The 25,768-nt window shown below is 43.2% G+C and overlaps 3 protein-coding genes across 3 annotated transcripts; 1 reads left to right on the top strand and 2 right to left on the bottom strand.

The window, feature by feature from the left end:
- Window positions 1-937: 937 nt before the first annotated feature.
- Window positions 938-4,816, bottom strand: LOC127210273 (beta-defensin 13-like). The gene is made up of 2 exons (XM_051169964.1): window positions 4,756-4,816; window positions 938-1,080 (listed from the first exon to the last, which is right to left on the bottom strand). The coding sequence occupies exons 1-2, from the start codon at window positions 4,814-4,816 to the stop codon at window positions 938-940; spliced, it is 204 nt and encodes a 67-aa protein (XP_051025921.1).
- Window positions 4,817-9,027: 4,211 nt separating this feature from the next.
- On the bottom strand, window positions 9,028-11,624 carry LOC127209817 (beta-defensin 12-like). The gene is made up of 3 exons (XM_051169460.1): window positions 11,555-11,624; window positions 11,152-11,193; window positions 9,028-9,161 (listed from the first exon to the last, which is right to left on the bottom strand). Exons 1-3 carry the CDS (start codon window positions 11,622-11,624, stop codon window positions 9,028-9,030), a joined length of 246 nt encoding a protein of 81 aa, XP_051025417.1.
- A 2,358-nt stretch (window positions 11,625-13,982) lies between these two features.
- LOC127209781 (beta-defensin 15-like) lies at window positions 13,983-16,505 on the top strand. The gene is made up of 2 exons (XM_051169438.1): window positions 13,983-14,068; window positions 16,315-16,505. The coding sequence occupies exons 1-2, from the start codon at window positions 14,020-14,022 to the stop codon at window positions 16,503-16,505; spliced, it is 240 nt and encodes a 79-aa protein (XP_051025395.1). The 5' UTR covers window positions 13,983-14,019.
- Window positions 16,506-25,768: the final 9,263 nt, after the last annotated feature.

The following is a 25,768-nucleotide window of genomic DNA, read 5'->3' as shown; positions in this document are numbered from 1 at the left end:
TAATGATGAGATATGATAGATAGTGATTTATATTCTGAATTTTAGACTCACCAAGAAAGGAAAGATGTTTTCTTCAAGGCTGCCAAATACAAATAGCCAAAACACTATGAATGTAATATATATATATATATATATATATATATATATATATATATATATATAAAATTCTTGATTGTTTTGTGGTTCTTCTTGCTATAGGTAGTTTATTGTATATATGGGTAATAATATAAATGTATATGTAAAAACATTTAATAAAAAAAGATATAGCTATGGAAAAAAGACATAAGACACAAAAGCCAGAACCCTAAATTATGAGTGTAGTAAGTCATAAACTGAACACGGGCTCCTCTGTAGGCTGTCTGCACAGGCTCTGATTTAATTTCTCACCCTAAGTGGCCAGTGTGAGACATGGTCACTGTACAGCCTCCCTGAATTTCCATATGATCTCTGTTATATATGGAACTCAATGTTCTAGGCTATGCAGTGTATGGAAGGCAGCCAAAATAATTTCTTGCAACATATGGCAGGGCTATTTTGGAAGTGACCAGCCAATTTACTGTGAGGGTCAAGTTTCTTTTACTTACATGTGTTAGAAATCTGGGGGAAAGACCCATTGTCAAAGATCTGCTTAAAGCTAGGGCGAGACCCAGACGAGGTGCCTCACCTGAGTCATGGGCCAACTCTTCATCTTACCTGCTTTTGTATGTTTTCTCACTCTTCTCAACCAATGAAACAATCCAAGGACTCTGCCAGAAAGACAGTGTATAGAACGTACAGGACATCGTGTTGGCGCCACAGAAGGCCAGACCCAAGGAAATCATTTCCTAGAGACTGAATGGAGCTGACTTCAGAAAGTTCCAAACTGGACAGGAGGCCGATGAGAGACAGTGCAGGGAAGTTCTTTCTGAGATGAAGCCTTGTATCTGGTGCTGAGAATTCAGTGTTTCTTTCTTTTTCTGCAGCACAGTGGTGTTAAGTCGGCTCGGCAGCCCCCTATCTTTTCTTCGAAGGTAAGGCAGTCAATTTCACATCGGCCTTGCAGCTTTGTACAGAGGTGTCTTCTGTAAACTGCGCCCCTGGCTAGGGGAAAAGAACCGCCTTAGTTATCTAGTAATCTTTTAATAATCTCTCATTACTAAAATCAGAGAGACAGACAGACACATAGACAGAGTGAGAGAGAGAAACAGAGAGAGAGAGAGACAGAGACAGAGACAGAGACAGAGACAGAGAGAGAGAGACAGAGAGAGAGAGAGAGAGACAGACAGACAGACAGACAGACAGACAGACAGACAGAGACAGGAGACAGAGGCTCAGACTCCTGTTAAATCATGTGCAATCAGTGCCCTTAGCAATCATTTGGGAAAGACACAGGTCATGTAATTTCTCTGTTCAAATCAGCTAGCTCACATGGAAAGAGAATGTCTCGTCCTAGTAAGCAATCCACTTCCCAATTCTAAGAAACAAACCTTTCCTACAAGATGTTTTTCTCTGTATTTCTAATAGTGTCTGATAGAGATAGAAATTTAAAGACAGTGCAATTAATATTATAGGCAGATCAGCAGTAAACCCACTATCATATGATCTTAAAGTTTGAGATATAAAATTAAACAACAACCTCTCATTAGTGACACTTGCAGAAAAGAAATGTAAGCACCGAGTTCAAACACTTTATGAGGATCAGAACTAAGAATCTGCCTCCGCTAGTTGAATCTCATGTTTGTTGCCTCCTATTAATTGCTGAATTCACTTGCACCTCTGAGATTCTGTGTGATTGATTGCCTTGGCGATGGGGCGGGGGGGGGTGTCACAGTTTTCACCCCTGCTTACTGGAATTCAAATAGGAGTAGGCTGAGTTCTGGGCCAGGTAAGTTGCTGAGCTTCTATGTGTTGATCTGGATACAGTGAAGTCCTGAGGTAGGAGGAGATGGGGAAGCAGGACTGAATCACTTTTCTATTCTGTATCCATTCTCTGACCTCTTGGCAAAGAGGGAAGACAAGCTAACTAGAGACTTGGTTTGTAAGGAAGAGCTCAGCACAGATCCTGAGTCCTGGTTTGTAAGGGGGAGCTCAGCCCAGACCCTGAAATCTGGTTTGTAAGGGGGAGCTCAGCACAGACCCTGAGACCTGGCTTGTAAGGGGGAAATTTTAGGAAAACAGTTTTGTGTTAAAGTTCCATGTATGTATTCTTTTGTTTGTTTGTTTTTTGAGACAGAGTTTCTCTGTGTAGTTTTGACTGTTCTGGACCCACTTTGTAGGCCAGGCTGGCCTCGAACTCACAGAGATCTGCCTTCTTCTGCCTCCCTGAGTGCTGGGATTAAAGGCGTGCACCACCACACCTGGCCCATTATAAGTTTTTGAATGACTTTACTCTTTCAGTGATTCAGTTTTTTTTTTTATTAACAGAAATAATAGATCAATATATCTCCAGAAAATTAAGGACAAAGGTTCTGTTTAATTAAACTCCCCTGTTCATTTTGTGTAACTGAATGAATACAGCTGGGGACAATGTCTTGGGAGTGGTAAGGACATTCGTCAGGATCTCTTGTCTTGATAGAGCGTCTGGGGTTGACACACATATCCAGGAAGGCAAGATACGCAGGAGTTATGAAGGAGGGACGGGGAACCTCAGAGTACACAGAGCAGGTTTTAAGGGCATTTTTAGGAGGCTAGCCAGGTTGGTGTAAGTTGTATGCTGCTGTAAAGCACCCTGAGTCTCAAGTGCAGACAAATTAGGATGGTAGCAATTTCAAGGAGATCATTTTCCATTATATACTTGATCTGAAAGAAACTGGAATAATCTCAGGGTAAGATATTTGAACCAGCTGGGCATGGTGGCACACGCCTTTAATGCCAGCACTCCAGAGGCAGAGGCAAGCCCAGGAAAACCAAGACTACACAGGCTACAAGACTTCATGACTACACAGAGAAACCCTGTCTCGAAAAACAAAACAAAACAAACAAACAAAAAAGATATTTGAACCAACTACCGAGACATGGAAAATGTTGATGCTTTCCCCATTTTAAAGCTGTCACTTTGTCATATGTTGAGATGTGTTAAAGATTTGAACAGTACACCAACAGCCCAGGCCTTAATGTCAACAATTAATAAATGGGACCTCATGAGGCTGAGAAGCTTCTGTAAGGCAGGAGACACTGTCAACAGAACAAAGAGACAGCCTACAGACTGGGAAAAGATCTTCACCAACCCTTCATCTGACAAAGGTCTAATATCCAAAATATATAAAGAACTCAAGAAATTAAACACCACAAAACCAAACAACCCAATTGCAAAATGGGGCTCAGAACTTAACAGAGAATTCTCAATAGAGGAATGTCAAATGACTGAGAAACACTTAAAGAAATGCTTGTCCTCGTTAGTCATCAGAGAAATGCAAATCAAAACGACACTGAGATTCCATCTTACACCTATCAGAATGGCTAAGATCAAAAATTCAAGTGACAACACATATTGGCGAGGATGTGGAGAGAGAGGAACACTCCTTCATTGCTGATGGGAATGCAAACTAGTACAACCACTTTGGAAAGCTATCTGGTGCTTTCTCAGAAAAATGGGAATAGGGCTTCCTCAAGACCCAGCTATCCCACTCCTTGGAATATACCCAGAAAATGCCCTACCACACAACAGGGATATATGCTCAACCATGTTCATAGAGGCTTTATACATAATAGCCAGAACATGGAAACAGACTAGGTGTCCCTCAGTAGAAGAATGGACTAAGAAACTGTGGTACATTTACACTATGGAATACTACTCAGCTATTAAAAACAAGGAATTCCTGAAAATTGTGGACAAATGGATTGATCTAGAAATTATTATAATGAGTGAGTTCACCCAGAAGCAAAAAGAGACAAACGGTATATACTCACTTACATCAAGACACTAGTCCAAGGGATACGTCTCATGAAAAACGTTACCTACCAGGAAAGTGGGACATCCTATTGAGACTTTAGGTGAGAGTAGCATGGAAGAATGGGGAAATAGTAGGACCCACAGGTCCTGGAAACCTACAAGAAGAACTTTATGACAGGCAGATCAGGATCCTGGGGTCCTCCTCAAACTAAGGCACCAGCCAAGGAGAATATAGGCAGTAAAAACTTTGAACCCCTACCAAGACCTAGCCGACGAACAGGATATTCTCCACCGTTGAGTGGAGAGTGAGACCTGACTCTCATACGAACTCTGGTTCCCCTTTTCTGACCACGTCCCCTGGATGGGGAGGTCTGGCGGCACTCAGAGGAAGGATAGCAAGTTACCAAGAAGAGACTCGATACTCTAAGAGCATATATAGGGGAGGAGGTCTCCCTCAATCACAGACATGGGGAGGGAGGAATAGGAGGAAACAAAGGAAGGGCTAACAATCGAGATGCAATATGAATAAATTAATAAAAAATAAAATAAACAAAGGAAGAAGAAGAAGAAGAAGAAGAAGAAGAAGAAGAAGAAGAAGAAGAAGAAGAAGAAGAAGAAGAAGAAAAAAGATCTGAAAAACAGGGAAGGGACCTGAAAGAATGAAGAGGTCCAAATCCCCGTGCGGACTGACTAGAGGGGTGGACCAGGTGCCCTAGCGGTCTCTGAGCTAAGTCAGCCTAATTGAATCCATCTGTTTCTCGCCTCAGAGAAATGTTTCCAGCATCGGTTTGGCCTGAGACTGTTAAAGACCGCAGAGGTGAACGATCCAAAGACAGGTCCAGGTCAACTTGCCAGCACCACCTCTCCGGTGACTTTCCTCTTACCTGGGTAGAGTTGGACGAGGAGGAGGAGGAGGAGGCCAACAAGTACGGAGAAGATTCGCATGTCTCCAGGTGTCGGTGGAGAGGAGATGAGGGAGGCGCCGGAACGGAGCCCGGCTCCTTTCTCTCAGAGAGGAGAAGACCCACGCTACTGCTCAGAAACAGCCTGAAGAGAGAACTGTTTTCCACGCTCCACTGAGTAACGTGTGGGCCAGGCGATGGGCTTTTTGTCTAAGTCTTTTATTACAAGCAAGGCAGAGAAAGAACCCTGCCTTCGTGCCTGGAATATTCCATTTCCTTTCTTCTTAGGCTTCCCCCATTTTCCCTCACCTCCATCTCAAGTAGCCCCGTTTTCACAAAATCTGCAGCCGTCCACCCTTTTCTTCCTGTAGTAAAGTTTTATGTATAGCATACCCTTTTACAAGGTTTATCCACCAGTTGTTAATTAATTGATTGAAAACTGGCAAAGTGGCCTTTGGTATAGAATAAATTAGCTATCCCAATAGATATTAAACGTCATAGGAGAAACCAGCTCACTTTTGATTTCGTTTCTTCCATTAGGATCTTGCATTAGTGTTGTTTAATTTTCTAGTGGGAAGCTGTGCTTAGAGCAATTCATGACTAAACAAACAATTAGATGCAAATTGTGTTAAATCTTTCAAGCTTATGGTATACTCCTTAATACTCTTTCCATAACCATTTGTGGTGCAAAAGCCATGTGTGTTTGTGTTACACAGATACGTGTGACCAAGAAGCCTTAATTTTGTCCTAAAAGCAAAGGAGACCGGGTAAGTTGTGGGTTTTTTTGTTTTTGTTTGTTTGTTTGGCTTTTTCGAGACAGGGTTTCTCTGTGTAGCCTTGGCTGTCCTTGACTTGCTTTGTGGACCAGGCTGGCTTCAAACTCCCAGCGATCGGCCTGCCTCTGCCTCTGGATTGCTGACATTAAAGGCGTGCGCCACCACGCCTGGATAGTGTAAGGTTTTTGTTCGGAAGAGTTGTCTGGAAGAATAAAAACCAAAGTCACCAACAGAGTGAGAACTGAGCAGATCAAGTCTCACACTAATAGTAAGTTCATCTGGGGTATACGCAGAGCTGCCAAAAGGGTGTGAAAGATGCAGCCGAGTCAGGCCTACTTTGGAGAAAAGGCACCATCTAGGTAGGGATGTAAACTAGGGTGGATTGCCAGCTTTCCTTAATGTGTGAGGTATAACGGAACATTTAATATGTAGAGTTTAAGCCGAGCAGTGGTGGCACAGGTTTTTAATCCCAGCACTTGGGAGGCAGAGGCAGGAGGGTGATGTGAGTTCGAGGCCAGCCTGGTCTACAAAGTGAGTGCAGGACAGCCAAGGCTACACAGAGAAACCCTGTCTTGAAAAACAAAAAACAAAAAACAAAAAACCAAACCAAACCAAACCAAAACCAAATAACAAACAACAACGCCCCCCCCCCCCCACCAAATCTGTCCTGGTAATCAGGAAGTAGAGGCTGAGAGTTTCAGGCCAGCGTGGGCTACATAGTGGGTACCAGCCCAACAGGGCCCCAGACTGACTTGGTCTCAACCAAAGCAAAGTAAAACCAGCAAATATGTGAACATTAGAATAAGCGAATTAGGTTGCTGGGGCCACTGTCCTTATAAGGAGTTAACATGGTTCTCACGGGGACTCTGGATCTCTGCAGAGATGCAGAGATGCAGAGATGTTGCTACAATAGGAATGTCCCCTCCATGTTCTCTGGCTTTTTGTTTGTATTTTGCTCTCGCCTTTGTTCTTCTTCCAGGGTGCCATCGACAAGGCTTAACATGGGAGACCCTCTCTGAAGCTGAACACAGATGTCACCTGATCATGGGATGTTAGCCTGTGAGTGGGACAAACTTTTCTTTATAAAGTACTTAGACTTAGTACTATCATCTTTATAAAGTACTTAGACTTAGTACTACCATCTTTATAAAGTACTTAGACTTAGTACCATCTTTATAAAGTACTTAGACTTAGTACTATCTTTATAAAGTACTTAGACTTAGTACTATCTTTATAAAGTACTTAGACTTAGTACTATCTTTATAAAGTACTTAGACTTAGTACTATCACACACAGTTGTGTGATAGCAAAGAAAGGATAGATGAATGCTAGGACTCTCTCCTCACCATTCACCTGCTCTTCACCTCAGGTGCTGACCCTGCTCAACACTTTATGAGAGACAAAGCCAGCAAAGGAGGTACTTACAGCTCACATCACACACCCCCCCTCAGACCCAGAAGCCCAGAGGCTCCTCTTGATCCCAAGTGTTACTTTTCCCCCCATTTCCTGAAAAAGACTGGTGTCATTAAAGTGACAGTAAGTACTTTCCATTGAAAAGCAGGAGAGGTGCCTTGAGGGTGAGGTTCCATCCCACTGAAGGGCCCAGGGTGGAAAAGTACAAACACACGTGAAAGCCTTTCTGAGAGAGGGTTGCTTAGGGCAACTTTCCCCAGGTTCAGTTGGGAAAGCGCTACAGGCCAAGAGGGCCTAGTGACCTCTGAGTTGGTAGTAGAACTTGGTGTCCTAGTTTTGTTGGTTTGCAGAATGCAAGACTGGTGGGGATGCAGAGGCTGTCAGAAGGTTCCGGAGAAAAGCCTGGGAGACACAGGACTTATAGCAGGGTCAAATCCTCTGCAAAGAGTCCTGGACCAGGCCTTGCACAAAGCTCTGGGAGTGAAGTCTATGGTTCAGCTGAGACCCTAGGGCATTAGGGATACTAAGACTGCTGGATCTCTGCCAAGGAAAGCCACACTCCCCAAATGGGCCAGTCTAAAAGAAGCCATATTGCTGCTGCAGGAGGCAGGGCTACCCAGACCCCCTGGAGTTCACACGATGTCACTCCATGCTCTAGACGGCAGGCACTGAGCAGAAAGCTTTAGTGTTTGCACAGCTGGACTTGGGTCGAGTGTTGGACCGTCCTTCCTTGCGAGCCTCGTGATTCTTTTTGAATGGAGATGTTTTCTCCGTGACATTGTGTACTGGGTGCATGTCATTTGTTTTATATATATGTTCACTGCTGAGAGTTTTTATTGAGTCTTGGGAAAGACTGGACCTTAGAGGTTTGATTGTGTTAGTTTTCCTTCAATTATTTTAGGATTCTGCTTCAAGGTGCAGTATTGTGTCTCCTCTCTTGGATTGATTCTTCAGTCATTAAACATCTTTGTCTCTAGTCACAGTGTTTTTGTCTAAGTCTGTTTTACATGCTATTGGTCTAGAATTTCTTTCCAAAATGTTTCTTTGAATATAAAGTTGTTGTTGTTATTATAATATTATAATAATAATATTATTATTATTATTATTATTACTATTATTATTATTATTGAGACAGGGTCTCTCTGTGTAGCCTTGGCTGTCCTGGAATTGCTTTGTAGATCAGGCTGGCCTCGAGCTCACAGAGATCCACCTGCTTCTGCTTCCCCGAGTTCTGGGATTACACATGTACTGGCTGAATGTGAAGTTTTAAAAATATACAACTTAAACTTTAATATTTAAAAATATATTCTCTAATTACTCTCTAATTGGGGGGGGGTTAATTGATTTTCTCTTAATGTAATACCCAGTGAAGTTGAACCAGTTACAGTGTTTCACCTGCAGATATCCTATGCGAAGGGACATCTTAATTAATCTCCAACCCTTCCCTTTTGCAGGCGAGAGGAACAATGTAAACTCAGCACCACAGGCATGAACAGGGCAAATGGGAGTTGCTTTTTTTTTTTTAAAAAAAGATAATATCATACTTGTTATAACCAGTGCCTAATAATGCATTACCTCATCAAGAGCACAGTGAAGGAATTCTTCTTGTAGTCTGTAGAAGTACAGTACGGTCAATAGAGCGGAGGATGGCACATTAGTTGTCTATTAATCCCATGAGAATTAGCATGTTGGAGAGATACACACTCTGCCCTTTGTCTCCCAGCTCCAGATTCCTACAGGCAGCAACCTTTCTGGATTTCAGTTTCCTCAAAGCGGAATGATAAAGTCGATCTCTCAGGGGATCCTGAGGCATATGAGAAAATTCTGGAGAGGACTTATAAATGACAAGTGTTCTGGAAGTGTTCGGTCGTGTCTGATTGAGTAGAAGGCATTTATTGCTCTTTTGATTTTTGTCACCGTAAGATTGAATGAAGCACAGAAACACCAGTGGGGTGAGGCTGGGCCCGAGCTACACTGATTGTGGCCCAGTTAAGCCAAGGAATCTCTCTCCTTGGACATCGATTCAGTATGGCTTCTAAGGCCCAAGGAGCGTCGGTCGTCACCGTCACCGTATTCGGATCCTCTCCCGACAGCAGAAGAAGTTGAGCTTGCACATCCCGGAGGCCTTCTCACTGTCTGTGCACACCCTCCTGCATTTCCCCCGACCGAGCCTGCATGGCTCACACACAGCAAACTCCCCTGCGCCAGGAAAGAGCTGCTGAGATGTTTGCTGGGGCTTCGTGGGGGATGGGGAGACCATGTAAGACTGGCTACATAGGCAGGGTTTGCAGCTACGGTTGCAAAGAGTATTTTCTACGATGAGCCCAGAGGCTGGGGGATAGCTCAGTTGGTAAAATGTTTATTGGGTGAGCATGAGGGCTCCAGTGCCTGGATAAAAAGGCAGGCACAGTGGCAGACACTTAAACCCTGGAGCTGGGGAGGCAGAGACAGTTTGGTATCTGAGGTTCAGTGGTCAGCCTAGCTGAATTTGTGATGCAAAACAAACAAACAAACAAACAAACAAACAAACCAAGTTTCCTGAGGAATGACATTTAAGTTTGACCCCTGCCCTCTACAAATACACACACACACACACACACACACATACACACACTGTGTAAGAAAAGTCCTATCCCATAGCTTATGCTTACCACAGTGTGGAACTGGGAAGAGTTAAAAACAATGGGTAGCCATCATCCATGTTCCATGTTTTTTTACTGTCTTTCATGGGCCCAGGGGAAGTGACAGAGGGACATTTATCTTTCAGAACTATTAAAAATGCGTGCCCGATACTACTGAAAATTTACTGGATGAAAATGAGAGAGACAGCCTTGGGTTTCAAGTCCTCGAAGCTGGAATGAACAATTTGAGTCTCAATTCTTGTGGGGGCCTGAGACCAGCTCCATACTCTCAATACACTGCTTAACTTACCTTGCCACATTCAGCTGAGGGGTGGACCGGAAACACCTGCGCACGGTTTTAACTTGTTTAGTGGTGCAGCAAAATAACTAAGTGAAATGTTTGTGCTTCGTGGTATTTACTTGTAAGGCTGCCTTAGGAATGAAGTGGCGTGATTCATGTGTGTGTGTGTGTGCGTGTGTGCGTGTGTGTGTGTGTGTGTGTGTGTGCGTGTGTGTGTGTGTGTGTGTGTGTGTGTGTGTGTGTGTGTGTGTGTGTGTTAAGCGCTGAGGAAGTTAGTACTCCAGGAGCACCACATTTCTCACTCTGGAATATTGTCTGAGTCTATTCAATTAGTTATTAATTATTATCATTACTATCATATGAGGGGGGAAGGTGTGTTGTGTGATACACATGCACATGTGTGTATACACACAAAAGGCACTGGGTATCCTTTTCTGTCATTTCCAGCCTTGAATCTGGGTCTCTTTTTGAACCCTAGCTCTTTTTTTTTTTTCAAACAGGGTTTCTCTGTGTAGCCTTGGCTGTCCTGGACTCACTTTGCAGACCAGGCTGGCCTCGAACTCACAGAGATCCACCTGCCTCTGCCTCCTGAGTGCTGGGATTACAGGCCTGCACCACCATGCCTGGCTGCAGCTCGTTCCCCCCTCCCCCGCCGCCAAGCTGGGCTGGTAGATTAAAAAAAAAAAAAAAAGTCCCAGTTAGCTCTGCCTCCACAGTGCTGGGGTTACAGGCTCAAGCAAGAGTGTGTGGATGCTGGAGTCCAAACTTTGGGTCCTTACGGTTGCATGGCACACACTTCTAACCATTTCTCTAGCCCTCCAAGAATAGTAATGGTGTTTACATTGTGCTGCCGTCTTCCCATGTAAGAGAACCTCCTGTGCACACCCAACACTTGTGGCTACCCATTATGACCGGCTCTTGTACAATGAAGGTGACTTCTCACTAGACTTTCTTCAGCATTCTGCTTGCCCCTCCTTACCCAGCAGCATACACTGGTGCAGACCTCATTCAATTTGCCACGATCTCTGGCTAGTGCTAATGGGTGGGGACGAGGTTGAACCTAAGTACCACAAATGAACCAGAAAGTCACAAGAAAAAAACACAAATATGACCGTGGTCACAAGAGTGACAGCAGATAGAGGCAGTGGACCAGAACTCAGTCCTTTCACAACTGCCTTCCCTCCTTGGCTCTATCAGTCAAAGAAAGCTAACTGGGCCTGAGTCTCTAAGAGAAAAGGAGGAAGTTCCGGTAAAGGGTATAATTTACCTCCTGGAAACGACTGGGAATACTCAAGTCCTGCCCAGGACCCTAAATTTAAAACAAACAAAAAACATTTTAGGAAAGAATATTAAAGCAATAAATGACACATTTCTAAATGATTTCTCCCACATGTGACATGTCTTTTGAGGGACTACGGGTGTTATGGCTGCCACCTTTATTTGAGCTCTCAAGACCAGTACTCCTGGCAGCCAGGAAGAGCAACGTACAAAACAATAAAACAAATATTAAAGCTCTGTTCAGCTGGCTCTTAGGAAACATTAGTGCAGGTCCAAAAGATCTTTGGTGGAGAGATGATGAACTCTCAGTTTCGGGGTGGTACATGGAAGAGTCATTGGGTTTCATGATCTGCCCCCATCACCCCATCAAAATCTCATCAATATTGCTTTACCTGGCAGCAGTTGAGCTACAATGAAGAACAAAGCAAAACCAAAATAGAACATCTCTCTGCTCAGGGCCATGTTTGAGCGGAGATTCTTCAGGAGACGGGACCAGAGTTTCTTTGAAGGAAAGCATTTATATTTGAAAGTAATGGGTTATGTTCTTGGTCACTGAAGTGAATCAGTAAAGAAGGCATAATTACATGCTCCATTTGCCAGGATCAAGAGCTGTGTAGTGGGTGATAACCTTGGAACCTCTAAAGCCCCTACTTCTCCACAGCCCATAGAAGAGTGGAACCCAGCACCACGCACACTTCCAGGAATCTGTGGAAGAGGATCTCAATATGTCTCCATCTTCCCAAGGATCAAGGCACACACATTGCCTTTGCAGTGTGTCCTGGGGATCCGGTATGATTTCAATCCAGGGGCTCTCTGAATGTTCATAGTGTTTACAGAGCTCTGGTGGGGACCGGAAAGCAATCCCTAGATGCACATGCTTACCCTCTTCATCCCCATTGTAATATTTATAAATATGTCAGGAGAACATGAGGAGTGATGCCCCTTTGCTAAGTTAGCTTTTACTCACAGACTAATGCTGTAATCACAGCCACCTTTCACAATTAAAAGTGTGGGTATCATGCCACTCATATCACCCCCAAACTAGGTCCTAAGTACTGCCACATTGTTGTGTATAGTTACATGACATTTTGGTCTTCAATCTTGGATGCAAAGGTAGGCCTGGGCTCACAGGTTTGTAACCCAACTACTCCAGACACTGAGGCAGGAGCATCACAAGCTAAAGTTCTGCTTGGCCTACACAGAGAACTCAGTGAGTTCAAGGCCAGCCTGTTGTAACCTCCATGAGACTTCATCTAAAATAAGTAAAAGTGGGGTTGGGGTGTGGCTCAGTAGTAAAGTGTTTGCCTGGTACACACAAAGCCTTACCTTCAATTCTCAGCAACTCCCCCCACCCCACACAAGAACAATGTACACTCTATAGTTAGACAGATGCCTATCAAGTAGACCACCTTGGATGGGTTGACAATGTTCAAGACCTCACTCAGCCTCTTTATCCTTAAAATTGGGTTATAACTATTGATATCAGCTTCATGGGGCTTTTGAGAGCATGGCACATGGCATAGACTTGCTTAGCAGAATGTCTGATTATTATTGTGATTATTATTATTATTATTATGTTTATCTTCCTATATAGCCTTGAACAATCACTCTGCTAAGTGAGCATAGTACCATGACTCCTAATGACATCTTCTATACTCACAGAGTAGAGCACCGCTCAGCCCTTACAGAGGACCCTTCTCACATCCTATGGTAATTGACACAGAGCTCCACAACTGGGCAGTGTGCACTCAAAGCTCAGGGATCTATGTGGAAGAGGAGATGGAGAGATGGTAAGAGCCGGGAGCAATAGGTACGTACCAGGGAACTGGTCCACTGCAAGGCTGATGCACACGTGAACTCACAGAGACTGTGGCAGTGTGTACACAGGGCCTGAGCATGTTTAAGTCAGACAAAGCTGCAACACAGGGAAGGGGAGGTAGATGCAAAGCTCACTCCTAGACGAGAGGCTATTTATTTATTTGGATTTTGGTAGCTTCTGGAAGAGGGGAAATTGGTTTTCATCACGGGGTGTTAATAACCACACTGCTGGACAGGCCTTATGCTCGGGGTAGTTGGCTAACACAAATCAAACAACAGGAAGTCAGGTGGGTAGTGGGGAAGATCTGAAAGGAGTTATCGGGGGGGGGGGGAAAGAATATGGTTAAAATATATTGTATGAAATTCTCAAAAATTAAATAAAGACATAAGCAAAATAATACAAAACAAAAAAACCTTCTGAGATTAAATAATATGATGTAACATGAGATGGGCTGCCTACTGTAAAGTCCAGAACTAAAACAAAACAAAACAAAACAAAACAAAACAAAAAAACCAGAGTGCATGCTTAGGTCATGTTCTTTTCCCAGCATGGACAAGTTCCTTTTGCCAGATTGAATTCTAAAGATTGAATCCTAAAGATTGAATCTGGAGTTCAGAGTCCACTTGACCACAGTGCACCTGTTCTTAACTGAAACACTGAGTGTTGTATACTCACACCCCCACTACACCCGTGACCTGAAACAATTAAGGAACAGCCAAGATGAGCAATACAAATGTCTGCACCCCAGATTCTCCCACCACAAAACCTGCACTCAGCCATCCATCCCTGCCCACCTTTGTTCTACTCTCATGCCTATTTTCCTTCTTGGGAACTTTCCAGAACCAGAAAAACAGCCGTGACCTGTAGGTTGAGTGACACCCACTGAGGCAGGTGGGCTTTTTGTAGCAGGGCGTGGGTTTGTTCGTTCCGATAAGCTTCGTTGATCAAGGCTCTGTTCAGTCTGGAGAGATATATAAAAGTGGGTGTTGGCGCCGTTTCCCATGGACTTTGTGCTGACCCCTCACAGCCCTCTAGGCCATGAAGACGTTCTTATTTCTCTTTGCTGTTCTCTTCTTTCTGGATGCAGGTAAAGAAAATGAGCATCTTTATGTGGAGGGTGCTGTGTGGCGATGGCTCAGACACAAGGTCTATCCTGCAGATGCCCAGATGTGATCGACCCTAGGATGGAAGGGTATCTTTGCTCTGTTGGCCTTGAAGGAGAACAGTTGTTATGGAAGGGAACTTCCCCACCACCTATTATTCATCAATGAATCACGTATCAGTATATTGCATTTCCAATTAGTAGAAAGGTTTCACGGGTTTGAATAAGTTAAAAGGAATCAAGAAAGTTGTATTTTGATGCCTGGCTTTGTGCTTATTAACAAAAATAATGGCCAAAAGTTAAAGAGGGGAATAAAAATGAAACAAATCCACAGATTATTTAAAAAATGTTTTAAGTATAGAATAAAATAGGCAATGGGGACACAGAAAAAGAAAGATGCAGAAGAAGAGAGTTAGGGGGCAAATATTCATGTCCATTATGGCGTCAGATGAAAGGTCACACTGGAGACTCATTTGTTAATTGCATGTCTAAACTGGGGTGCTGAGTTGTAGACGTCTGGTAACAAAACGCATCCAGTTCTCCAAAGCTAGTGTCTTTAAGGAGAATTCCATTCTTCCTTTTGGCCTGAAATATTTACCATATGTATATTGTACGTGGATGGAGGCTGGGACTCAGCTGGGCGGGGCTTCTTTCCAGGCCATGCAGGTAAGGTGGTGTTGGTACACAGTAGCAGCTGTGAGGGACATCCTTCCCACTTCAGAGTTCTCTGCACTTCCTCACAACTTTTGGCAACTTTGAAAAGATGTGGCTGTATCCACTCCAAAATTAAAGTGCAAGAGTAGACTCCTGCCAATTCCGGGGAGCTGGAGAAAGGGACTCTTGGGAGTCACAGGGAATCCATGTGACAAATCTACACGAGTAGGTCCTGTATCGGGATATGGAGATCTAGACCTTCAGTGAGTGAATGGTGTGCCGTGCATCCTGCCGGCACTGATGTGAACAGTGGCGGCTGAGGAGAGGTATTAAGACCACTCCTCCACTGCTGGGAGTGGTGGCTCAAGCCTGTAGGGCAAGTGGGTCTCTGTCAGTTTGAGGCTGGCCTGGTCCATAAAATGACTTCAGGACAGCCAAGGCTACACAGGGAACCCCTGTCTCAAAAAACCAACCCCCCTGAAAGACCACTCATATGTACTAGATGGTTAGCCAACACTGTGCAAGATTATGCAGTATAAAATTATCAGTTGTACCAAATGTACGAAATATGACTCCATTTAGACTCATTAGGAGGCTATAGGCAAAGCTTCTCTTTTGGTCCAGAGGCTCCTGGCTCATCACTGTCCATTGGATGTGCCACAAGGACTCTTGGTAGAGTAAGGTCTTGAACCTGTAGTCTGACATGGCCTTACTATGTTAGGAGAGGAGAGAAAGCATTGGACAGTGCAGAGAAAGTGGAGTTCAACGCACTTTGAAAAGGTGGGCCACTTATACTTGACCCTGCTAAGATGGCTTGTCTGTCCTTAGCATGCAGCCGCAGTCTGCTTTCATGAATGCTGTTGGCAAGGTGCTAATGCAAGAACTGCAATCTCATGCAAATCAACAAATAAAAGTCACAGGAAGCTGGTCTCAACTACTCCCATTTTCTCTAAAGTGTTTGGTTTGTACAGTGGAATTTTGGTGGAATGTGATAGAGAAATCAGATAATTATTTGTAAGGATCATTAGAAACCCATGGACTAAGGTGTTCTTTGGTTTCATCTGCCTGCACATCACTGTGAGCTGGATATACCATAGGCCAGGCCTCTTCACTTCCTGTGAACTCTGGGAAACGTTTGCCCTACAATGTACCCTTACATCTTTCAATACCAGTCGTGAGCCATTTCCCCAGTCTCAGATCTTGCTCTCAACTCTCACTGAGCAGCAATCTTTGAAAGCACATCGGGGAAGTTCCAGGCTGTGAAAGCGTTTATGAGTTGAGTTGATAATTTTTCTAGTAGATTTGTATTAAAGGATGTTAGCTTCTATCTTCCAAAGTCCTGACCAAAACCGTTCGGGTGCTAGCTAAGTCTTTCTGCTCTTTCACCTTGTGTGACAAAAAAGACAAAGTATGACATAGGAAATGCTTCCGCTAGAAGTTCGTCTATTGGAGGACAAAGCACTAAGACAAGGCCATAGAGAGACTGTTGCTGATGTTATACCGAGATAACAGGTAATGATTTGACACATTTGAACTAATTAAAGAACTAAGCTGGGCGGGGTTCTTCTTTTGTGTAGCCAAGAATGCATTTTTCGATGAGAAATGCAGCAAGCTTGATGGGAGATGCACAAAATATTGTCAGAAAAATGAAGAACTTATTGCTCTTTGTCAGAAGAGTCTGAAGTGCTGTGTGACAATCCAGCCTTGTGAGAAGAGCAAAGGCAACAACTCGGATGAGGACCTGGCGTACACAGAGAGCCAGGGATGACGTAACGTTGTCTTTCTGCTGCGGCACCTGCTGGAGGCAGATACTTCAGTGAAAATAAATGGCTGCTTTTCTTTAGCTTGTCATGCCTCTCTCTCCTTGCTTATTTTCCTATCGTTTTTGTGGTGCAGCAATTGTCCCAAAGTTGTATGACATTCCTCCTAAAACAAGGGGACTAGAGTCACTTACCCTTGGGCAACTGACTTCAACAAAAGGGAGGGAGAAAGGAAATAATTAAACGGAGAAATGAGCAGGTATCTAGATGGGTGTACCTGTGTTAATGATAGGTGCTGGGCAGGAAGTAGTGTGATAAACACCTGTTCAAAGTGTTTACTCACCTTGAACAGTGCCTTTAATCGGGGTTGATTCATTATTCCCGTGGATTGCCTCTAGCCTCTACCCTTCCTAGACTGCTTCCTGATATGAACACGCTTATGTTTGTAGGTTTTCTGGGGAACATATCCCCTCTCTACCCCCACACCCACCCCCATGCCAGAAAAGAAGACCTTTTGGGAAAAAAAAAAAAAAAAAGAAATGATGTGCAAGAGCGGGAGGGGTTAAGAGGGGATAATATATTACATTTATACATGTATAAATTTTTTTTTTGGTTTTTTGAGACAGGGTCTCTCTGTGTATTCCTGGCTGTCCTGGACTCACTTTGTAGACCAGGCTGGCCTCGAACTCATAGCGATCCGCTTGCCTCTGCCTATCGAGTGCTGGGATTAAAGGCGTGCGCCACCACGCCCTGCAAACATTTTTGTTGAAGATGTGGCACAAAGGTTGAGGAGCGTGTAGAAACAGACTTCACGGAGAAAAGTAAGAAACAGTCCCCGTCTCCAGTGCCGGTTCACAGGGGGTTTGGGTGGGGGGAGGCTGAAACCTCAGCCACAAGGCTTGGGCGTTTGTTTGCTGTGGGTCCACACACTGAGGGGGTTCTGAGGCAAATGACAGGCTAAGAAGCTCTGTGAGGTTAGCAGAGGTTCCAGGTGTAGAAAGTCAAGAAGCTTCTGCCTCTGCCATTGACCTACTCAGATTTCAGGCCATGCTCAGTCTTAGGCTGAGCCGTGGGAATGACTAGAGCCAGCTAAGCCTCTCCCCTCCCCAAGCTGGAAAATTCCCAGAAGAAGCTGTCTTCAAGTCCTTGTCATTTTAAAGACCACTCTCCCTCCTTCTCTCCTCCCTCAATCCCTCTTTCTCCCGCTCTTACTGCATTTTAGTATTGTTTTGAACTAATTTCATTGTAAAAACTTTATTTCTCTTCTTGCCTTTATCTGATTTTATTTATGAATATCTATTTGTCATCCGACACTTTTCCCTCCTGCTCCTTTCATATTGTTTTCTATGGTTATCAGGAGTAGAGCAGTTGCCTTCAGTGGCAACTTCTGTGTCTAGTTTGTTTGATGTTATTGCTGCTATGGTGGTTTGCCTTCACCTATCTGAGAACGTTTGCTAGCATGACCCTCAAATAACAGCCAGAGTGAATCCCCAACAATACAAAAATCACAAGTTAGAAACATGATGTGAAATTGGAAACAGGAGATAGCAGAAAGGGAACATGACTCCTGTCAAAGCTCCCAACTTTGAAGTAGGTGAATTCAAACACTCAGGTACTCAGGTGCTTGGAATGGCAAGGAATTTAGATATACTTAAAAAAAAAAAAATATATATATATATATATATATATATATATAAATTTATTTATATTACATCTCAATTGTTATCCCATCTCTAGTATCCTCCCATTCCTCCCTCCCTCTCATTTTCCCCTATGACTGTGACTGAGGGGGACCTCCTCCCCGTGTATACGCTCCATAGGGTATCAAGTCTCTTCTTGGTAGCCTGGTATCCTTTCTCTGAGTGCTGCCAGGCCTCCCCATGCAAGTGACATGGTCAAATACGGGGCACCAGAGTTCGTGTGAATGTCAGTCCCCACTCTCCACTCAACTGTGGAGAATGCCCTCACCATTGGCTAGATCTGGGTAGGGGTTTGATGTTTACTGCATGTATTGTCTTTGGCTGGTGCCATAGTTTGAGCAGGACCTCTGGGTCCAGATATGCCCATCATAATGCTCTACTTGCAGGTTTCTAGGACCCTCTGGATCCTTCTATTTTCCCATTCTCCCTTGCTTCTCTTGCCTAGAGTCCCAATAGGAAGTCTTCCCCTATGTCCCACTTTCTTGGTAAGTAAAGTCTTTCATGGGACATGCCCCTTGGGCTAGTGTCCAGATATAAGTAAGTATATACCATAGATCTACAGATCTACTTTTAAAATGATCAATAAACTCACTTCAGATTCAAATGAACAGAAAAACGAAGAAAAAAAGTCAATTCATAACCCTGGGGTTGGATATCAAAATCTTGGTTGAGAAACTCATCAGAGGCATAGAAATTCTGAAAAAGCAATGGAACAATAGAGAGAACAATGTAGAAAATCATAGAAATGAATCAAAGCTCAATGAATCAAATAAGAACATCAACACAAAATAGTAGCAATAGACCAGCCCAGGAGAATTAAAAGACAAAGAAGGAAGACAAAAATTGAAGAATTATTACATTTAGGTAACAATAACAATTCATGGCTGCAACATTCAAAACCCTTGGAAAATTATGCAGAGATTGTCCCATGAGTTTGTGAGAGAGAAGAGAGAATTAAATTACTGGCTAAAAGCACAGAAAACATAGTCAATAAAATTATAGAAGACAAATTTCCCAAATCTAGGGAAAGGAATGATATTTAAGCATATGAGTCTTTTAGAACTCAGAAAGTCATGGCCAGAAATGAACATAGCCATATCATATTATACTTAAAATTCCAGGAATATATATAGAACGGAAAGAATACTGGATGCTGTGGGAGAGGAGTGCCCAGGTTCTTACAAAGGCAGATAACAGAGTAAATAACATCAAGGACAGTAGGTGCTGGAAGAGCAGGAAATGACTTGGTTCAAACTCTGAGACAACACAACTGCCCACAAAGACTACAATATTCTTGAGTATTAAATTGTAAAAGTCAGAGGCGATATGAACACCTTTCATGATGAACATATATCAGAGCAGTTCATGGTCACCAAGCCAGCACTTAAAAGGAGACTGCACAGCAGTACTATAAACATGTCAACTCCCCAGTTAAAAGAGAGAGACTATTTTAATGGATTACAAAGAAATATACAACTGTTTACTATCTAAAAGGCAAATGTGACAGTGAAGATTTTAGGCAAAATTAGAAGGGATAAGAAAAGTCATTGTATATTAATAATGGGAACAATCTAGATATACAAGCTAGAAGATATAATGATTTTAAATATGTATACGTGGAACTTTAACTCACCCAATGAACAACTATGAGATTTAAAGGGCAGATAGGTCGAACACAATAACAGTGGGTGATTTCAATACAGTACTTTTGCCAATAGATGAACCATCCAGACAAGAAAATTAAAAATAGAAACAGTAAGGTTATATTGTGCCATGGGTCAAGTCATGTACAGACTGTCCCATCCAATGACTTCAGAACAGTCTTTTCAGAAGCCCACAGAATCCCTTTCCAAAACACATTATATTTACAACATACAGAAATTATTCACAAACACAAAAAAAATCAAAGTAATTTCTTGTGCCTTTATCAATTGAAACACAACTAAAAAGAAATAGCCCCCACCTGCCCAAAAAAACCTACAGAAATTGGAGAAATATATGGATATTGAGCAATTCTAAGCTTGTGTACACTTGATTTTCTTTTCCTTTTTTGTCATTTGTTGCACTAGCCATAACATTCATTTGTGGATATTTTGCACACACACACACACACACACACACACACACACACACACACCATTGGCTTTGTGTTGAACATATAATTTAAAACTACATCTTTTCTCCAGTCCCCCACAGTCTCTTCCACAATGGCAGGAGATAAAGACAATGCCACTGCCCACTAAACTGTGAGCGAGGAGACTGTTTCCCGGGCTCATCCCTGACCCCATAAAGCACATGCAAACCATGACATACACGATTTCAAGACTGTACACTGTGATGCTTCCTAATGGTTCCCACTTGTCTACTGTGAAAAGCACACCAAGCAGCATCCACTTGACACACATTTGCTGAACAAATAGCACTGTCACCTGGGAGGCTTCCAGTTGCCATATAACATAGGCACGCCATGGATGCAGGACTGGAACACGTCTGCTAATATGTGCTCTTCTTTCTCTGGGGTCTCCCTTTAGCAATTCTGAGGCCTTCTGGACCTCATCCCATCTCCTAAGCTACTAACAAACATGAACTTGTACCTCGGATGCTCTTCTCTTTCCCTCTTATTCTTTATATTACCTGAAAGGTACCTTAGAGATCAATTCTATTTCCTTTCTAGATCTTGGTCCTTCTAACCCCCAACCAGGTGATTTGGTGATATCTAGTTGTTTGCCCTGTTACTGCAGAATGGGGAGCCGTTATAAGCAGTTGCTTTGTAGGATACACAAGTGCTCCCTTCAGCTAAGATGTACGAGCAAAGTGCTGCCTGTCCGATCTGTGATCTAAGAGGAGGAGAACTTGTTCAAGGACGTCAGCTTCCAAGGCCAGACATTTGCATTTCTCTAATGTACTCCATTAATTTTTCTTAAGGTAAAGTTACCTGGAATGATGCCCAAGGGTAGATGCAGGCACCTAAGTGTGTGTGTCTTGCCTGTGGACAGGAATAGGGGTCAAATCCCAGTGCCCCCCGTTCCCTGGAAAGACAAAGACTATTTCAATGAAGGCACCACACCATGCCCACTTGGGACAACCCCCAAATACTGAGCTAATGTCACCGATTGCTATCCTTATCTCACATGCTTTCTGTTCCCAAACTGCACCGATGACTGCTGATGGCGTACATCACCCTCACGTGCTGGACCACTTTTCTTTGACGTGATGCATTTTTTACTTCTTTATTCTTGATTTGGAGGTTTCTAGGTGATGGTGGATGTTAACCCCACTTACCCGCACTGCTATCTTCTGCAAGACACGCCTCTGTCACGCTAATGTGGGGGCCATTGGATGCCAGTTTAAATGAAGCAGAATGCAAAGTTCCTTTCTTAGAATCACAAAATGTCAGAATTTAAAAGCCTTACAGGACATTACTTCAAAAGAACCAAACCTGCAGAGTGGCATGGCACCATTCCTGTGAAGGGACTAGACACATGTTCCGTGTCCCCCAAATCACTACTCTAAAAACTAACATACAGCAGAGGACATCACTAGAAGCCTGGTCTGTTCTGAAGGGAAATGGAGGAACAGTGGATCTGGGGGAGAGGGGAGGTGGGAGTCGGGGCATGAGCTAGGAGGAGAGGCTGCACTCAGGGTGTATTGTAGGAGAGGAGAATAAAAGATAAATTAAAAGTAGTAGCATACAAGTTTATATATATTTGCCAGCGCAGGGTGCTAACTTGCACCAGGTGTATAATGTATTGTGTGCCGGTTAGGGTGATCAGCACTTCTCTCTCTCTCATCATCAATCTTTTGAGAAGCTGAGAACCTCAGAGCATTTTTCTTCTAGCTCTTCATAAAACACAGAATTAAGTTTGGTAAACCTCAGTCATGCGACTGTACTGTCACCAGAGCATTCCATGCGTCTAGCTGGTGTGTGAGTTGCTGTTATCCCACCTTCCTTTGTCGCCTTTCTCCTTCCCAGCCTCCCTGAGCTGAGTCTCTCCTACTTCCAAGAAGTCCTACACTTTCTACATGAATTTCCCGTCTTTTCCTTTAACCTTCCCTAGAAAGCCCACGGGGTTTTCTTGGTGTGCACACAACACAGCCGGATCCAGTCTTCAGTGTGTAGCTCATATACATGGATATGCCGCTCGCTCTGTCGCTTTGTCTGCACTTCTTAAAACAGTGGGTGAGACAGGGCCTTTGTGCATATATTATTGTTTCCAGGTGAATGTTTCTGTGGGATTCCTGAGCGTGCACGCTCTGTTTCTTGTGCCTTCTCTTGGATTCTTTTCCTTCTACTTGTTTCGTCCAATTCCGATGTGTTAATTTTTGTTTTAACTTATTATATTTTACTAGCATCCCTCAGGATTCTGTTTGTTTGTTAATGAGAGACATAGAGTGGATCTGGACAGGAGGGGAGGAGTAGATGGAGGGGAAACCATAATCAGGATATATTATGTGAGGGAAAAAAATCTATTTTCAATGAAAAGGGAAAAAAAGAAAAGAAAAGGAGAAAGCAGAAAAGAGGAAGACAGTTTTCAGGTCTACAAATTTATGATTGTTTCATTAGAATTGGCAGCTTCAACAGACTTATTTAAATCTGTAGCAATGGGAGGTTTTTAGTCCCTCAAAGGCATTTGTTATTGCTTAGAATTCTTGTAAGAAGATTTATTTTGTCCCTTTGTGAATCATTTGAGCGGCTCTGCTAAGAAGGCTGAAATCGCCGCATGTCAAACTGACAGTGGGGTTCATTCTGAGACGCCTCACATGCCTGAAAAACAAAGAAAGATAACAGGCCTGTTGACATTGTTTGTCCACGAGCACGCTGACCTTTGTCCAATTCTGCAGAGCCTATTTGTCTACCGCTACCCCAAGAAGTTTCCTTCTGATTTCCCTTTCCAAAGACGCTTTTACTGTGCTTTGTCTTCCCCATATGTCAAGCTCTTTCCCCAGAATGTCCTGTGTGGCCCTGTCAGTGTCCTCCTCACATGGCTCTCTTCAGTCATCTGTCTCTTCTAGGGTAACCTTTTCAAAACTCTCACGTGATTCCACAGAAGCTGCACAGAAGCCGCTAAGACCAAACTGGCCTACTCTAGATTTTCCCCTCCCACACTCACGTTTCAAGGATCAATTGAGATGCCCCCCGGGAGGCAATAAAGAGATGCCAAGGTTGGAAGTCTTCTCACTTACACAGTTACGCATTGTAATCAGGGCACGGCTAGGCAACATATAACACCCTCCTTAGCATTGAAATCTCTCAGTTTTACTTCACACCATCAAGTGGGCTCAGGGGAACGAGGAGTCACACACAAAGCAGCATAACCACGTTGCACAGTGTTGAATTCCTGCGGAGGCCTAAGGCAGTGTGAACTGTGGGACACTGCTGAACTTGTGTGCACGCACATTCCCAGGGCTTGCCCTCCCGCATTCTTCTTGGTTCCTCAGATACCCAGGTTGCTATGGTTGCCTCCCTTTTCTCCACCCACTTTCGCTTTTCTCCACACCCAGATGAGCATTTTTGTTTTTAAAAATATTTTTAATTTTTTTACATATACGTTTATATTATTATACATATATAAAATAAGCTACATGCAGCAAGAAGAGCCATGAAACAATCAGGAATTATATTAGTGTTACATTCAAAGTGTTTTGGCTATTAGTATTTGGCAACCTTCAAGAAAACATGGCTTCAAATGTGGCAAACAAGCCACTGGGGAAATATCTTTGTTTTGGCTACAGACAGAATTCTGCCTAAAAATGGGCAAGTTTGGACGCTGGCCAAGTCAATGGCCAAACTTTGCCAAAACACGGTAAGTCCTCGATAGTTCTTGCCTCATAAATATGTCTGTCAGATATACTGGGCTAGAAGGCTGAAGAGGATGCTCCAGTGTTATAGAGAGTTTTGGGTGACTGTTCAGGCAGTGACACTGTCTCTGTCATTTTTTTCACTGCTAATATATAATTTCTTCCTTACTCAAATAATTAATTTTATTCCTTTTCAAGTCACTGACGGGATTGAAGACCAGATAGCTTAGTTTTACAATTAAGCTTAGTTGTTTAGGGGTTAAGATGTTTCTAGGTCTAGATAGATGTTTTAAGTCGATAGAGATGAGATATGATAGATATGGATTTACATTCAGAATTTTAGACTCACCAAGAGATGAGTATTTTCAGTTATACAAATAGTCCAAGACATTTCCTGTTGAGGCAATATATGTGCAAATGAGACACATTTGCAAAGTGTTACCACAGTGACCCTTCCCAGGAGTTGCTGACGTTACACAGAACTCCATCACGGAAGTCTAGTTTGAGTCCTTTTACTCTGTTGGTGCCAGCAATACTCTGTGAGCTGGCAACTATCATTGCTTTATACCCCTACTTCAAAGACTGGCCACTTTTCAGTTTTCACTTGCTTTGTATACCCTACTCCCCCATTCATAATTGTAAGTGATTTCTTTTTAAATAATATTGTATCTCCATAAACCAAACTGGCCTCTGCTCCAGTATCCACCAAGGTTTGAGTTAGAGTAATTGGCCCATTTTACAATAGATGGGATCTTATATGGAACCTACAATCTTCCTGAGTCTCCCTGCCCCTCCCACAGCAGCATAGGAGGAGCTGTTGGAGCAATGGGGACCAGGGGATCAGTCTCACCAGGAGATGCTGCTCTCCTGGGATTCTCTTGGTCACACCCTCCAGCTGAGAGTTTTGGTGCTTGGGGCTACCCCAGGCAGTTTCTGCTGGATGGTGTATAAGTGTTTACTTCAATGCTCTATTGTCTTTCTGTTGCTTTTTAAAAATCATTATTATCTTTTTATTCCTGCTTGCTCTATACTTAGTAATTTCATCCATTCAAAACTGAAAGTACCAGTACTGTAGATTATTTCCTGTGTAAAATATAGTCTATTTTATGACTAAAATAACTCTTTTTAAAAAAATTTTTTAAATTAATTTATTCTTATTACATCTCAATGGTTATCCCATCCCTTGTATTCCCATTCTTCCCTCCCTCCCATTTTCCCCTTATTCCTCTCCCCTATGACTGTTCCTGAGGGGGATTTCCTCCCCCCGTGTATGCTCATAGGGTATCAAGTCTCTTCTTGGCAACCTGCTATCCTTCCCCTGAGTGCCACCAGGTCTCCCCTTCCAGGGGACATGGTCAAATATGAGGCACCAGAGTTTGTGTGAACCCCACTCTCCACTCAGCTGTGGAGAATGTTCTGTCCATTGGCTAGATCTGGGTAGGGGTTTAAAGTTTACCACTTGTATTGTCCTTGGCTGGTGCCTTAGTTTGAGCGGGACCCCTGGGCCCAAATCTGCCTATCATAATGTTCTACTTGTAGGTTTGTCTAGGACCCTCTGGACCCTTTTACTTTGCTATTCGCCCATGCTTCTTAAAATAACTCTTGACCTAAAGCCTATGCTACTTTGGTTTAGTCTGGATCCTGTTTCCTGGGTCATGCATGCTTGAGAGAATGTAGTGAGACAACAAAACAAAACAAAACAAAATAACAAACAACAACACTTGCCTGGTAAAAAGATGAAGGATAGAAGGAAGAAGAGGCTCTCGTGTGGT

This window comes from Acomys russatus, chromosome 27, assembly GCF_903995435.1.
Source record: "Acomys russatus chromosome 27, mAcoRus1.1, whole genome shotgun sequence".
NCBI classification, from domain to species: domain Eukaryota; kingdom Metazoa; phylum Chordata; class Mammalia; order Rodentia; family Muridae; genus Acomys; species Acomys russatus.
The sequence above is the reverse complement of the archived record's forward strand: the minus strand, read 5'-3'. Positions and strand labels throughout refer to the sequence as shown.